Here is a 13937-nt window from a genome sequence, read left to right on the forward strand (position 1 = left end):
CGTATTGCCAATTCCCACTGAGATTAGGTACAACTGCAGGACGAAACAGCAGTGAAACTTGGGATGGCGTGCACCACCGAGTGACTGCAAAGACGGGCTGAGCACTTTTTAAATACGTATTTTATTAGAAAACAATAAATAGGAACCGTTTGGGCAACTTTTTACTCTATTCAGTGCTTAACTACCTGGTACAAACTTCTGAACAAAAGGACGCTTCTACTGTTAAAACTGCCCCTCCTCGCCTACCATCATTTGAGCAACTTGTGACAAGTCCGTCCCACAGTGAAGTTACGTGATTCCAGTGGACATTCAGTACACTCCTACTCTAAAACTAGCACTGCCAGACCAGCCCTGCCACATTTACTGTGCCCCATCGCTGCCCGTTCTCACATAGCCACACCACATCACACAGGGCAGGTCAGGCCACACTAAGCTGCCACAGCCCTGTCCTCCGTCACACACCCAGGCCCGTTCACACAGCTGGGACGGTGCCTGGGTAGGCGCACACCGAAGGCCTTCACTTCCCAGCACTAGCAAGAAGAGATTCGATGTCTTGAATTATTCTAGAGGTATTTTGCAGAGCCTCCAAAACGTGTCCTTCGCTCATTTCCTCAGGTCCACTCCCACTTTCTGTTTTCCTGATAGATAGATTGTTTTTTGCAGCAGACGTCCCTTCCAGAACATTACTATTATCCAATAGAACTGACATTAGTTAGTTAAGAAAGATTCAGGTGAGAACAGAGCACAGAGCCTCTGATGTTCTAAAAAGGCAGCTCTGGATATAGATATGAGTACGAATATGAAATAGCTTTCAAAAGGATACAGTTAAACCTCTGTATTTTTTCAAGCTCAGCATCAGCACACCTGTCCAAGAAAAGAAAGGTTATTATTTACAGCATTATCGAAAAAGTTTATCAACCACGGTTTTGTACATCAGATTTTAACAGTTTCTCAGAAATATTGAAAAAACAGAGAATTTCAACTGGAAAAAAAAACCAAAAACCAAAAAACATATTTTTATTTCCTATTAATCATTAGTTAATGTTAATCGTTAATTCCAAAAATCAGGGCTCAGCTCAATGAACAACTTCCTTCCTGTATGTATGTACAAACATATACATATATACATATATATTTATCAGCTACTTTATCTGCTCTAATATGCATAACAAGTGCAAATGAAATCAGTTTCAATTATCACATTTGTAATTACAAGAGTATGTTGTATACTATGCCAGTAGTCCTTTGGCCATTAGCATGTATTAAAAAGGACAAATACGTTCACTAAAGATCCGGATGGCCTATGAAAGTCCTATATATTATTACTTTGGACAGCTTGGTGTTCTGTTAAAAGATGTCCAGAATGTCATTTTCACTTTTAAAGATATTACTTTGGTAACACGATTCTTTCTTTGGCAGAGCAATCACCATTCTGATTTCTAAGTGAGGCAGGAAGAAACGCCACGGAACTCCATCTAGTTCTATCTAGAACTCACCTTTCTGTACACTTTAAATGTTGAAAGAAAAATACGAAACCACACAAAATAAATGGATCTACAGTTTTCATTTCTGGTTCTTGGGAAATGCAGTCTATAAAATTCAGAGTTTGTAGTCTCATTGACTTTTATTCTTAGTGTTATTTATAGTCATTTATTTAGCATAAAAATGAGTACCAATTTTCTTCAGTTACAGTGTGTGTAGTAAGTTCAGGAGTCTCCTTGCTTTCATTCAGACTTCTGCACCATCCTATTACTGTCCTGATGTACCTATGTTAGCATGAAATTTGACAAAAAGTAGTTATTTAGATGAGAAATGCAAACTCTACTAATTCAAGCTACATCCCCCCACTCTGCAAGAAGTGTTAAGAAATAAACCTGGATTTGAAAGAAAAAGCCATGACTGAAATTCTAGCTTTTTCTCTGATTCTTTGCCTTTTTTTAATTTCCTTCCCCCCCCCCCCCCCCCCCCCCCCCCCCAAGGATATCCTTAGCATTTAAATCTATGCAGTTGGAGAAAATTATAACAAAGCCATCTGATTTGTAATGAACAGTATACAAATGTTAATTTGAGTGTGGATATCAGCTTGCTAAAATGCAGCGCAGTCAGGTTCTGATGATTCCCATAATGAGGCTGTAAATAGAACAAGTGGATTAGAGAAAGCAGTACGTGGGCGGAGGTCAGTACCTGTAAGAAAGCAAAAACTGGATAAAGCGCTACTGCGGCTCTATATGCCAGCTTCATACAGCACAAAGACTGCTTAATTTTGCTTACCCACTGATTTAAGTGCCAAGCTGTAGCTCTAGCTTGAGGCTTTATTTTTTAAAACAATATTACAGTCCCATAGCAATTATACTGGAATGACCATATACAGTAATCCTGAGTCATACAGGTCTCAAATCTTTGCCAGGTATGCTTTATTTATCGTTACATATTTGGGCATGTTTTCCCCCCATGTATTTCCAGTAACTACCATTTCTTTATATAGAAGGGTTTGCTTAAAACTTTTTAATATTCCACTTTAAATTGTTTGAATTACTTGTACCTTTCATAGATTCCAGGATGCCTTATTTGGATTAGCTGCTGTACCCCATCAGGAGTAGTTAATTTACACCAGCCTACATCTTCATTTACCTTAGGAAAGAAAATAGTTAGGCTGCAGTCTGTAGAAGAAGTAAAGGACAGTAATACCATTTGCTAATTTAATAATTAACTGTATGTGAACTCTCCACTTTAAACACTTGAAGTGTGCTTTTTGCTAAGGATAGAATTTCTTACAGTCTGCCATCACAAACACAGGGGAAGGGTGGAAGAAAAACCTGCCATGACCCAACACTGTTTTTGGTGCTGTTTAAGAGTAAATTATTTCTAAAAGTCTGCAGGAATGTTTCCATATCTGTATTATTTTCAGTTCTTCCTACTTTCACCAGTACTGAGTGTAAAGACTTCAGCTCAATCACATCATACAGTTATTGCTCTATTGGCAAGCTGAGTATCTCATTTATTTTGTTTATATCCTCAGGCACTTAAATGTCTTTTTTTGTGGTTAGTCATCTCATAGTAAAAGAAAAGACATGGAAGCCAAAAGTCTTAGCAGTCAATTTTGAATTCTACTGCGATGTAATTTTCTCTGTAGTGCCATTTTACATTTCACCACTCCGTAGTGCGCAAGTCAACATAATCTTTTTTACTGCAATATTAAATACATTTAAAATTTTATGTAAAAATACTTAGACTCATATCCACAAAAGTGCTCCTCTGAGTAATTTTTTCACTGTCCATTTACGCAATTATAAATAACCCGAAATAACAACAACATCAACAAAGGGAAAAAAATACCACCCCCTTCTTTCACCAATTTGAGCAACCTCTTAAAAGGATGAAGTTTCACTTATCTCTTAGGCAAGAGCCATGCACTAAAATATTTTTCCTCCTCAGTTTCTGAGTACAATACTCACAATACATGCTGACATCTCCACACAGTTCCTATACCAGCTTGAGAGTAAGCCATAGTAGAAAACTGCGCCGAATTATGACTCCCTCAAAAGACCCCAGTTTGTAGTGCACAGACATCACATCTTTTTTCTTCTTCTTTTTTCTTTTTTTCTCATTTGCTTCATAATTACCATTTCTGATGGAGAATTTTAAGAATAGTTATTTCTCCATCCCTTGAGTTACCTGAATCTTTTTATAGCAAGAGCTGAAATCCCAGACCATATTCAAGGAGATCCCATCCCAAAAAGCAGCATGGACTTTATGGTCTGAGTATACAAGAAGTCTTCCTGTGCCATGAATAACCTTCTCATACAGCAAAACTGGCAACATTTCTCGTCCATCTGTCTCAGGTACCTAGAGCCAAACAAATACATTAAAAATAATGGGGAAAGGTCACTTACATCATCAAAGCTGTTTTAATGATGAGATTTTCATGTTTTACTAGACAACACGCATCTCTCTTTATCAATTAATTGCTTTCACCTTCACCAATACAAATCAACACTGCATGCTTCTGGTTCCTGAATCTTTTCATCTTTGTTTACAGGATCTGATCACCATCATTCCCACTAGAGTAGGTCCTGTACCCCATATAGTCATCTTTGTAACACAAAAAGATTTATAAATCTTCAGCTACATACCATTTTCCAGCAGCAGAGATGATAGTTATGAATTAATGATAGTTTAGTCTTGTAGCAGTACTGAAGCATTCTGAGGAAGAAGAAAACACAACATAAAATATTAAGCATTTTGTTCTTACTGTAGTATGTCCTCCACAGCTGTGACCTTCATTCTGTAAGTTACAGATGTTTTCTTTGCTATTGTGAATTTATTTAATTTTTACACTTAATGTCCAAGTACATAATACATGTAATTTCAATTACTGTCCTCTCAAAGCCAGAGGAATTGATGTATCAAAAATAAATGAGAAAAATAACTTACTTGGTTGCTGCAGTAATAATGGAAGATACAGAGTACTGACTTCCTGGTACATCAGGAGGTAGACTATTTACCGAATACATCTTTTCTTCTCTCTGCAGTAAAGAGCAGAAGGAACATTACTTATTTATAGAGGCACTGTAGCATGGAAAGAGTATTTATAAGCTTGAAAGATAAGTAAAGACCACAACCCAGCAGGATCCTTTAAGTCTAGTTCTGCAAAAAGACACATTCACAGTTTCTATGCCCTCAGTAGGGATCAAGGATTTCTTTTACCAGAATGGAAGCAGATTATAAGTTAATTACTAAGTAACTAAGTTTTACTACAAGTTAGAGGCTAGCTTCAAAGAATTCAACATTAATCCTTAATGCTGCTTTAAAAATACAAACACCCAAGCCTAAGGACAGAAGAAAAAATACTTAAATGTGCATTTATATTTAATAAACAGAGGAAAAAAATCAAATGATAAAGTTAAGACAGAGAAGTGGAAGAAAAGCCATGCTTAAGAAACTCATCACTGAAAACAATGAAGGATTTCTGCTACTATGCTTATAGAAATTTTTTAGTCATATGTAACGTACTAATCAATTCTCTATTTTTTCTTTTCCTGTTTCCCTCTTCACCTAATTAAAGAAGGCTATACCAGTAAGTCTGGCTATTACTGGACACCAAATATTATATTATGAATCAGAAGAGCTTAAAGGATTGCTGCATCTCCTTCCTGACTTTCAAATGTTTTCTGACCCTACTAGGAAAGAGGACCACGTGTCACACCACATGTAGACAGACTTACAGGCATCCTCTTCAATAAAGTGCCACAGTTATCCCTTATTTTCCAAGAATTCTCCTTACCATGCTGCTCAGATTTGGATATTGCTCTTAAAATATATATATATATATATTTTCCGAATAGGTCTCACTCAGCAGGATTACAACACTTAAGGGTGGTAGAATGTTAAGCCTGTGCCTTCATAAAGACACAGCCTCACCAAACAGACTCCTTCATTTGCCCAAACATTGATTAGAGTATCTCAGCTGCTGACTGGATTTAAGTGCTGCCCATTTTTCTCCAGCACAGGAACTCTAATGTGAAAACAGCAGTTTACTACATTTCTACGTAACTTTGCTATGTGCAATAAATTACATTAAGAACTGCATAAGTACCTCAGAGTATCTACTTTGGAAAACTTAACAACAGCTGGGACAGCCATAGAGAGGCAAAACCATTTCTCCAACACTGAACAGCTGGTCTTTGGTAAGGACTGAACAGAACCACAGAGTTTATGACTCCAAATAGTACGCTACTGCAAGAAAGAAAATGCTTTAAATATTCTAATTTTAAAAAGATTAAGCCCTAATCAGTGTTAGGTCAAAAAGCAAACTCACTGCCATTAGTGAAAAGTGGATATTATAGAATCTCATTACAATACCTATTTGAGCTTGTGAAATAAATATTACAATGCTAGATATTTTTCTTATTTTGCCTATGACCTATGAAAATACATTCTGCAACAGAAGGAATAACCTCATTCTTTCCATGACAGATTGCTTGATGAGCAACAATGTGGAGTTTTCACTATTGACTGCAGATCCAAATGTCTGAAAGCAAAGACTCTAAATTGAAGGAATTCAGAACATATTTTTGAACAGTTCTATTTCTACCTTTTTTATTCCTTTCTGGATTGCATAATGTACAAAGTAGTTTCCCAAAAAATCTCCTTCTGACTTGAGAAGTGATTCATCACCAGGATAAATTTCTGTGATGTTTCTTCTGCCATGGATAAATCTAAGAGAAACAACTAGGTTTTTAACAAGTACTTGAAATCCTCCATCAACAGAAAATATAGGTTAGTAAACTTCAAAAACATTGTGAACATTTTTCTACTCTTTCCCAAGCAGACATGTATACCAATTACTTATATTAGCCAGGTGATGAGCGTTGCCAGGCTGTATTTTCATGGGCTGGAGGTTGGTACAGGATTAGCGTGTTTGAAAAACTAACCCGAGCTTTTTGGGTTGAGGCATCTCACCAGAGTTCCTCAATGTCCATGCCACTGGCCCAGAAATATAGCAATGCTTAAGAGAGAAAGAATGTTCTTTCTGTTGGACCAGCTCTAGCTAGTGGGCACAGGAAAAAGACCTGAACGACTGAATGCTTTCCAAACAGCCTGAAATCTTCATTTACATTGCACCTATTTTTTAAACTAAGATCACCAGTACTTTTCTTGTGATTATATGATATTCTGGAGCCTAAAACTCATTTAATGATTCAGTTGTGCAACAGTGTGGTCAGATGCCTGCATTTCAGTAATGGAACTTTTACACTAAGTATTAAATGGACTTGTAGGATTTCCAAATAAATGAATTATAGTACTGAAAAAGCTGATCAACACTTTGTTCAGATGACATCAAAATTTAGGAATTACAGTGAGTGAAAAAAAAAAGAGCATGGGGAGAAATATTAAAGCTTTAAAGACTTCTGAATTCTGATAGCAACTATAGCACTTTCAAAGTTTGTAGAGCAGATTTGAAAAGCTTATTTTACAAAAATTCATATTTAAAAAACAAACAACCAAATCAAAACCACACGGACAAACTCGTGTAGGAAAACGTAGAATTCAGTAGAATTCAGCTCCCTGCAACGTGGGAGTTGCATAGGTCACCAAGACAACCACTCAATTCCCATTCAAATGAAGATGAAAAGGTGGACTCCCTTCATACCTATAAAAAACACCCTCGCACCATACAATTTGAATTAGCTGAGGGTATGAATACTGTTCAGAATCTTCATTCCTTTGTAGAAAGAAGTCACAGAAACTCCACCTGTAAAAAAATACAGTGAAAGCTGCAGTAAGGTTCAATTTTTTTTTTTTTGTCTTCTGGTAATTATTTCTGTATGCTAAATAGGAACATTTTTCTAGATCAAAACAGATACATGCACACCTATTCAGAAGAAAATGGGCCACACGCTATAAGTGCCCGCTGGTTCCTTAGTTATGTGTGTTAGTTACTAAATTCAATTTCTCAAGCCTACAGTGAAATTTTCAATTATATTTAGCAGTGCTGACAGAGAATATATTTCACTGTCTCACTTCAGAAGAATTACCTTCTCAAAAAGGAGAAAAAGCAAACAAGCAAAAAACCTCAAACACAATATGGTTCTGTTTTCAGTATTCTCATTTTCATTTACAAAGAAGGTCAGACAATGTATTTTTCCCTCTGGACTAATTACTCTTCAGTCGTTACTGAAGGATAAGAATGCTGGTTTAACAGATATCATATTCTGAGAAGTTCCTAAAAATATATGGTACAGTGTTATACTTTTTATTTCTTATAGCTAGAAATCAGTTGTTTTGCTTAAGGTTGAAGTCCATACTTGTAGAATTGGAAACATATGTTAATTATTAAGACAAACAGTATAAGTTACCTATGTAAATGTGGTGCTCTGCAGCTGACTGGCAAAGCTGCAGGCAAACGAGACACGGCTTCGTACGTTTTGGGGTCTGTTGAAACATCTGCTCCTATCGATGTGCGGTCATTTTCCTCACATGTCTTCAGTACATTCTTAGCAGTATGTAAGCTGTGGCACATTAATGCCAATGACAAAGGGTACTTCCATTCTTCTGGGCACGAGGAAACAGACCAACGCTGTGTAACCCACGTGTATTCAGAAGTACAATTTGTATAAAACAAGGGAACTCCACCTCTGTCCCTCTGGTTGTTTGGTTTGGTTGCTTCTCTGTATTTACCTTCAGCATGACCATCTTCATTGTTTTTATTATCAATTCTCACTTGTTTTGATGACATTTCTGGAACAGAATTTTTACTTGATTTTCCATACTGATCTTCGGTTTCATAGTTGCTGTTCTTTGGAGAGAAGTGTGAGGGTTGGTTGGCTGACTTTGCAAATGGTTGGCTGACTTTACATAAGAACTCCACAGTAAATTCTTGCTGCAATTCTGACAGGTAAAGGTGGGCATAACCATCTACTGATGAGATCTTCACACTGCCATTCTTTATGCATCTTGTCAGATCAGCAGAAACAGGGTCAGGCCATCTAACTTCTACGATATCGCTGAAAATAATCTAATACAAGATAAAGGATTGGAATGAGCTGTAAGATAAAATAATGACATTACTTGCCAGAAATTACAATGCAGGAATTATTCAGTCCTCATCTTACTTCAGTGATATTCTAGTGCACTTGCTGCCTCAGTTAGTAGTTTTGTCCAAAGCAAACGTGAAACATTTTCACAGTGTATGTCCTTGTGCTACATTTTCTACAAAGATGAAGCAGATGAGTCTCAAAAATGATTCCGAACAAACACTGCATCTACCTCAATCCCCAGATTACAGCTTTGTCCAAAGAGGGGATACAATTGGGTACAATTTAGAAAATACAGTAACTACATTCTGAAAACAGAAAATTCTGTGCAGACAGAGTGCATATCATATGGAAGTTCTCCCCTCAAAGGACCCATTTTCCTTTGTGTTGCCCTTATGACTGATCACTGCTCAGAAAACATTTAGCCTGCTCTTATTTGGTAAATCACAGGCTCCAAAACTAAAAGAGAAGCAGAGACCCTCTCAAATAAATTCTGAGAAATACTCCAGCAGAAGAATATTCATGCTCCTAATCATATGTTTTATTCCAATTTAATTAGCTTTGCCTCCCTTCACTATCCTGGTTTCAGCTGGGACAGAGCTAACTTTTTTCCCAGTAGGTGGTGCAGTGTTGTGTTTTGCATTTAGGATAAGAATACAGTTGATCACACCCCAATGCGTTGCTGTTGAGTAGTGCTTACACAGAGCCAAGTACGTTTCAGCTTCTCACACTGCCTGGCCAGCGAGGGGCTGGGGGTGTAAAAGGGGCTGGGAGGGAGCCAGAGACAGGGTCCTCTGCTAGGGGACTGGTGGGCATCAGTCAGCAGGCAGCCATCAACAGCATTATGCACCACTTGCTTTGTGCATTTTTTAATCCCCCGCAACCTTTTTCTTTCCTATCAAGCTGTCTTTATCTCAAACAGTGAGTTTTATCTTTCCCCCTCTGCCATTCTCTCCCTCATCCCCTTGTGGGAAGCAGCCAGTAAATGGCTGCATGGTGCTGAGCTGCCAGCAGGGTTAAGCCACAATACTCAAATCATGTCAGGAGCATACATCAGCCCATCACTGGGAAAGTACAGAGTCCATTAAACATGAAACATGGCAGCATGGGTGTACTAGCAAGGTGAGAAAGTATGCTGAAGGTATTTTGGACACTAATGATGAAAACTGGTTGTAAAGAATTGCAAAAGGATCTGCCCTCAGAAAATGAGGTGACTGCTCAATAAGGCTGCAGATACAAATTCTTTGGAGCTAAATGTAACACAATATAAATGAGAAAGCAATCCTAACTTTACATACAAAACCGTGGGCTCTGACCTGACTGTTACACCAGGAATGAGATGTTGCTGTCATGACTGACAGTTACACGAAAGCATGCTCTGTGACAGCAGAATACTGAATGATAGAAATTTCTACAGAAGGAACTAGAGTATATGTATGGTTAACATGCATGTTCATAATTAAGTGCAGCTCTAAACAGACCTCACAAATGATAGGATACCCCTTGTCAAGCTCCCTAGAGATGTGGATGGTTGTTGTGGCCAAAAACAGCCTAAGAGAGCTGCACTGTTTTGAATTTAAGCACAAGTGAAGTACAACAATGTAACTGTGGGTGCAGCCCATGAAAATAGTACGGCCTGTAACAGCCACAGCCCTCCTGCTAACTGCACTTCATGCTCACTCTCACAAGGCCTCAGCTGCCCAATTTAGGCCAGCAACCCTTTGTTGGAGATCCTGCTGTGAGTACGTGGCAGTTACTGAATGCTCTCTCTTATCATTCTGTCCAGCTTAAGTGTGAGAAAGGCAAAGACCTTGAAGACATGCACTGGTTGAAAACAGAGGCCACAGAACAGTAACTGATGATAAATCAGCAGTCACTGACAAAGTGCTGTCTCATGAGCTACAGAAATACTATTCTTGCCTTAAGAAAAACAGCAGACGCTAAACCAAGAGAAAAAAAGCACAGCAACAAACAAGGCAGGTGTGGCTCTGGAAAGCTTCTCCTCTGCATCCTGAAGCTGAAATAATTAGAAACTGAGCTGAAAGTCAGCCATCTCCTATGAGAAGCTGAGCCTGGGGAAGGAGGGAGGTCACCCACTGCTGCACAACCAGGAGCATCAGCGCGAGCACGGTGCGCATCTGGAAGGAGAGGTAAGGACTGACGGGGAATTGTGACAGGATGGTACAGCTGACAGCCCTCCAGAAAGTGGGGCTGTCTTCATACTTCACACTCCATACTTCAGTGGATTTTACCTGGAAAATTTTTCATGACAGGAAAGTAACAACATCTAAGATAGTTCATTCTATCAGTTGTGAAATATTTGGGGTTTTAGACCAAGTAAAATCTGTGCCGTTCAGCTATAAAGGATATGGGGGACTATGGGCAAAGGACGAAGTAAAATTTACACCTGTAACTTAACACGTCTGTATTGCAACCAAGTTAGCAACGCAAGAAGCACCCCACGCTGCCAGGCCACGAAGGCTTGTAGCCCATATACGGGCGTATGGAGCCAGGCACCGCCTGTCATGGCTGGGGAAGGTCCGTGTATAGGCGTTACGTGTGTAGAACTTACTCTTTTTCTTTCTGGGGATATAATACGAGAAGGTAAATACGGCCGAGAAGAAAAGGTGTTCCGGAAATCGAGAGCTCGCAGAATTTGCTCCTAATTAAACAAGAAAACAAAAATAAAACTGTAGCATCACCCGCTTTCCTACGCAGCCAAAGCCATTCAGCAGAGCGCAGGCGCTCCCGTTGCGGAGCTGTTAGGGCAGCGCTCACAGTACGCACCGCAGGAACATGGCCTCCCCTGCCGGCACTGGCTGCCACCGCAGCCGGCGGGCCGCTTTTTTGACCTGTCTACCCCTCCCCGAGGGCCGGAGGCCCCCGACCGCCACGTACCCTGTAGGCACTGAGGACGAAGGGGACCCGCTGGCGGGTGCTCTCCGCCGGCTGCAGGGGGTGGGCAGCGGCGGGCAGCGCCTCTTCGTACAGGTACTCGGAGCCGCAAGGGGACAGCAGCAGGCGGGCCCCGTCGGCGTAGTGCACCTCCACGGAGTCGTCCCCGTACAGCACCATCAGCCGTTCCGCGGCCATGGCCCAGGGCTGCGCGGCGGGAGCCGGAGGCGCGGGGCGGGGCGGAGCGGAGCGGGCCGCCGAGCAGCGCCCTCCCTCCCCAGGCACGCCCTGCGGCATACCGCTCTGCTGCCACGGCGGCTCCGCTGGTGCGCGTGTGCGGAGCAAAGCTGGTCGTTGTAACTGTTGTTTGTTTATAGTTTCTCCCGATTTGCTGTTGCACCGCGTCTGCTGCGGTCTCCCTGCCCGTGTGTTCGCTCAGCCTGGGTAGGACAGGACAGCACTAAGCGCTAATTCCTCCAAACTTGAGTGAGAAGTGCTCAGAGAAGGCATAAATAAAAACAGCTTGTGAAAAGGAAGCTACTGCCGTGTAAAGCAGTGGCGTCTGGTTAATATACAGAAATAAAAATGGATGCCCAGCTTATGTGGGAACACAGGAGAGACGTGGACCTGTTGGAGCGCATGCAGAGGAGGGCTACAAAAATGATCCAAGGGATGGAACGCCTCCTCTGTGAGGACGGGCTGAGAGATGGGGCTGTTCAGCCTGGGGAAGAGAAGGCTGCGACATGACCTGAGAGCGGCCTTTCGGTATCTAAAGGCCAGCTGTAAGAAAGAAGGGGACAGACCGCTGGTCTGTTCTAACAGGACAGGGGAAATGGTTTCAAACTACAAGAGGGGAGATGGTAGGTTTTAAAGCAAGCAAGTGTAAAACTTGACAGGACTGGATTATAGTTCGGACATACATATTCTAGTTTTGGTTACTCTTTATTCAGGTTCTATCTATTAAAAATACAAATAATGGCACATCTCTCATATTTTAAAATATTGGATACTTTATGCTGGCATAGTTTTTTGCTGGCAAGTTCAGTGCTAAAGTCACAACTCAAAACTTGTCAACTGTGGAAGTAGGTCAAGCAGACTGAAGTAGAGGTGGCATCAGCAATTCAGGAAGTACAGATACGCAGTATCATTCTTTATTTTTGGCTGGAACATCATTTTTCTGTACCTCTATCAACTGCTAGGATCTATGACTGAGATGATTTGAACAACAATTGTGTCAAAGAGAAGAAAAGTTGCAAATCTGAGCTATTACTGAGTAAGTGAGTTCTGTGTAGGAAGGAGAGAAGGGCAGAACATGATGATATGGAAGTACCAGTCCCAAGAGAAATAAAAATAGCTAACAATGCAGAACAAGCGTCAGTGAAACTCAGTGCCACAGTGGATGTCATTTGAAAATAATCCTAACTGTGCATAATCATTGACACCTGTCCTACTTGATCCAGACTTCTTTCTGTAGTGCAACAATTACACTTAAAAGCAAAATTCAAAAACCTAGTGATCATATTTTCCTAATTTAAAAAAAGTAGATCAGTAGCAAAAGTTCTTAGCAGGAAGAAATTATTGAGAAAGTTTCTGAATATGAAACTTATTCAACAGCAAATGGCATGCAAAGCAACACACCTTGCAGCCTGTGTTAAATGACTTTAAGCAGTGTGAGATCTAGTATTCAACCACTGAATCACAAAAATCACTCTTTGTCAAGAGTGGCAATTATTGTACATGCTTTCTGTGGCGTGAAGTTAACTGGCTGGTCACAAGAACAATTCAAACTCCAAGAACATTTCTTGTCAGAACTGTACATAAAAAGTTGGCTTTGCTTCTCTATTCAACTTTCCATGCAACCATTAACTTCACTGGCTTAGCACTATGCCACAAAGAAGGCATCTTTTTAAAGAGTTGTTCACCTGCAAGGTGCTGTTCAGATGCTTATAGATAAAAAGCACTTTTACACAGTGCACAGTTAATTTCTAAATGTTAAAGCATAGGTGAAATCATCTTTAAACCCCTGGAGACTCACCTCTATGATACACAGAAGAGCTACTGGCTGTTGAAAAGCGGTCAGATAAGCAACAAATGGTGACTGTTGCAATGCAAAACCTACTTTCTTCTTTTGCACCTTTACACTGCCAGTAATTTGTATTAGACACCTGTGACATTTAGGATAAGTAGGCAAGATTGTTGTATGCTTAAGGCAAACACAATCTTGTCTTCCTTACCAAGTAAAGGAGATGTAAAACCAGTTTTCCCTTATTGTAGTAAAGCTGTTCTAAAGCTCTCACAAACCTTGTGTACGTAGAATTCTCCACCACCTTGAATGAAAGTCCCAATATTCAGCTCTCATTATTTTCCCTGGAAAAACAGAAAAAGTCTATTTTGATCTGGATTGCCTAAAATGCACAATTCCTAATTCACATTTTTGTACAAGATGACTGTATTTCTTATTTATTCTTATTTATAATTACATGTGAGACATACATCCTGTCACCT

General features: G+C 40.0%; 1 protein-coding gene across 3 annotated transcripts; it reads right to left on the reverse strand.

Annotated features, from left to right (window-relative positions):
- Nucleotides 1-102: 102 nt before the first annotated feature.
- C5orf34 (C5orf34 homolog) lies at nucleotides 103-11648 on the reverse strand. 3 transcript variants are annotated; one of them, XM_040656566.2, is made up of 12 exons: nucleotides 11436-11648; nucleotides 11110-11199; nucleotides 7860-8518; nucleotides 7154-7255; nucleotides 6095-6218; nucleotides 4435-4526; nucleotides 4134-4203; nucleotides 3676-3846; nucleotides 2543-2631; nucleotides 1674-1766; nucleotides 824-864; nucleotides 103-702 (listed from the first exon to the last, which is right to left on the reverse strand). In XM_040656566.2, the coding sequence occupies exons 1-12, from the start codon at nucleotides 11628-11630 to the stop codon at nucleotides 518-520; spliced, it is 1911 nt and encodes a 636-aa protein (XP_040512500.2). In that variant the 5' UTR covers nucleotides 11631-11648; the 3' UTR covers nucleotides 103-517. The 3 variants fall into 3 exon arrangements, 2 of the variants coding, with proteins under 2 accessions (XP_040512500.2, XP_040512501.2); XR_005843280.2 differs by having other exon boundaries at nucleotides 661-702; nucleotides 1497-1766; XM_040656567.2 differs by lacking the exons at nucleotides 103-702; nucleotides 824-864; nucleotides 1674-1766 and adding an exon at nucleotides 1970-2130.
- Nucleotides 11649-13937: the final 2289 nt, after the last annotated feature.

This window comes from Gallus gallus, chromosome Z (genome assembly GCF_016699485.2).
Source record: "Gallus gallus isolate bGalGal1 chromosome Z, bGalGal1.mat.broiler.GRCg7b, whole genome shotgun sequence".
Taxonomy (NCBI): Eukaryota; Metazoa; Chordata; class Aves; order Galliformes; family Phasianidae; genus Gallus; species Gallus gallus.

Coding starts and splice junctions, on each gene's coding strand:
- C5orf34 (XM_040656566.2), bottom strand. CDS start 11,630: ATGGCCGCGGAACGGCTGATGGTGCTGTACGGGGACGACTCCGTGGAG. Junction 8,519..11,109: donor TATCCCCAGAAAGAAAAAGA/GTAAGTTCTACA, acceptor ATCTTGTATTAG/ATTATTTTCAGCGATATCGT. Junction 6,219..7,153: donor TGCGAGGGTGTTTTTTATAG/GTATGAAGGGAG, acceptor TGTTTCTCTTAG/ATTTATCCATGGCAGAAGAA.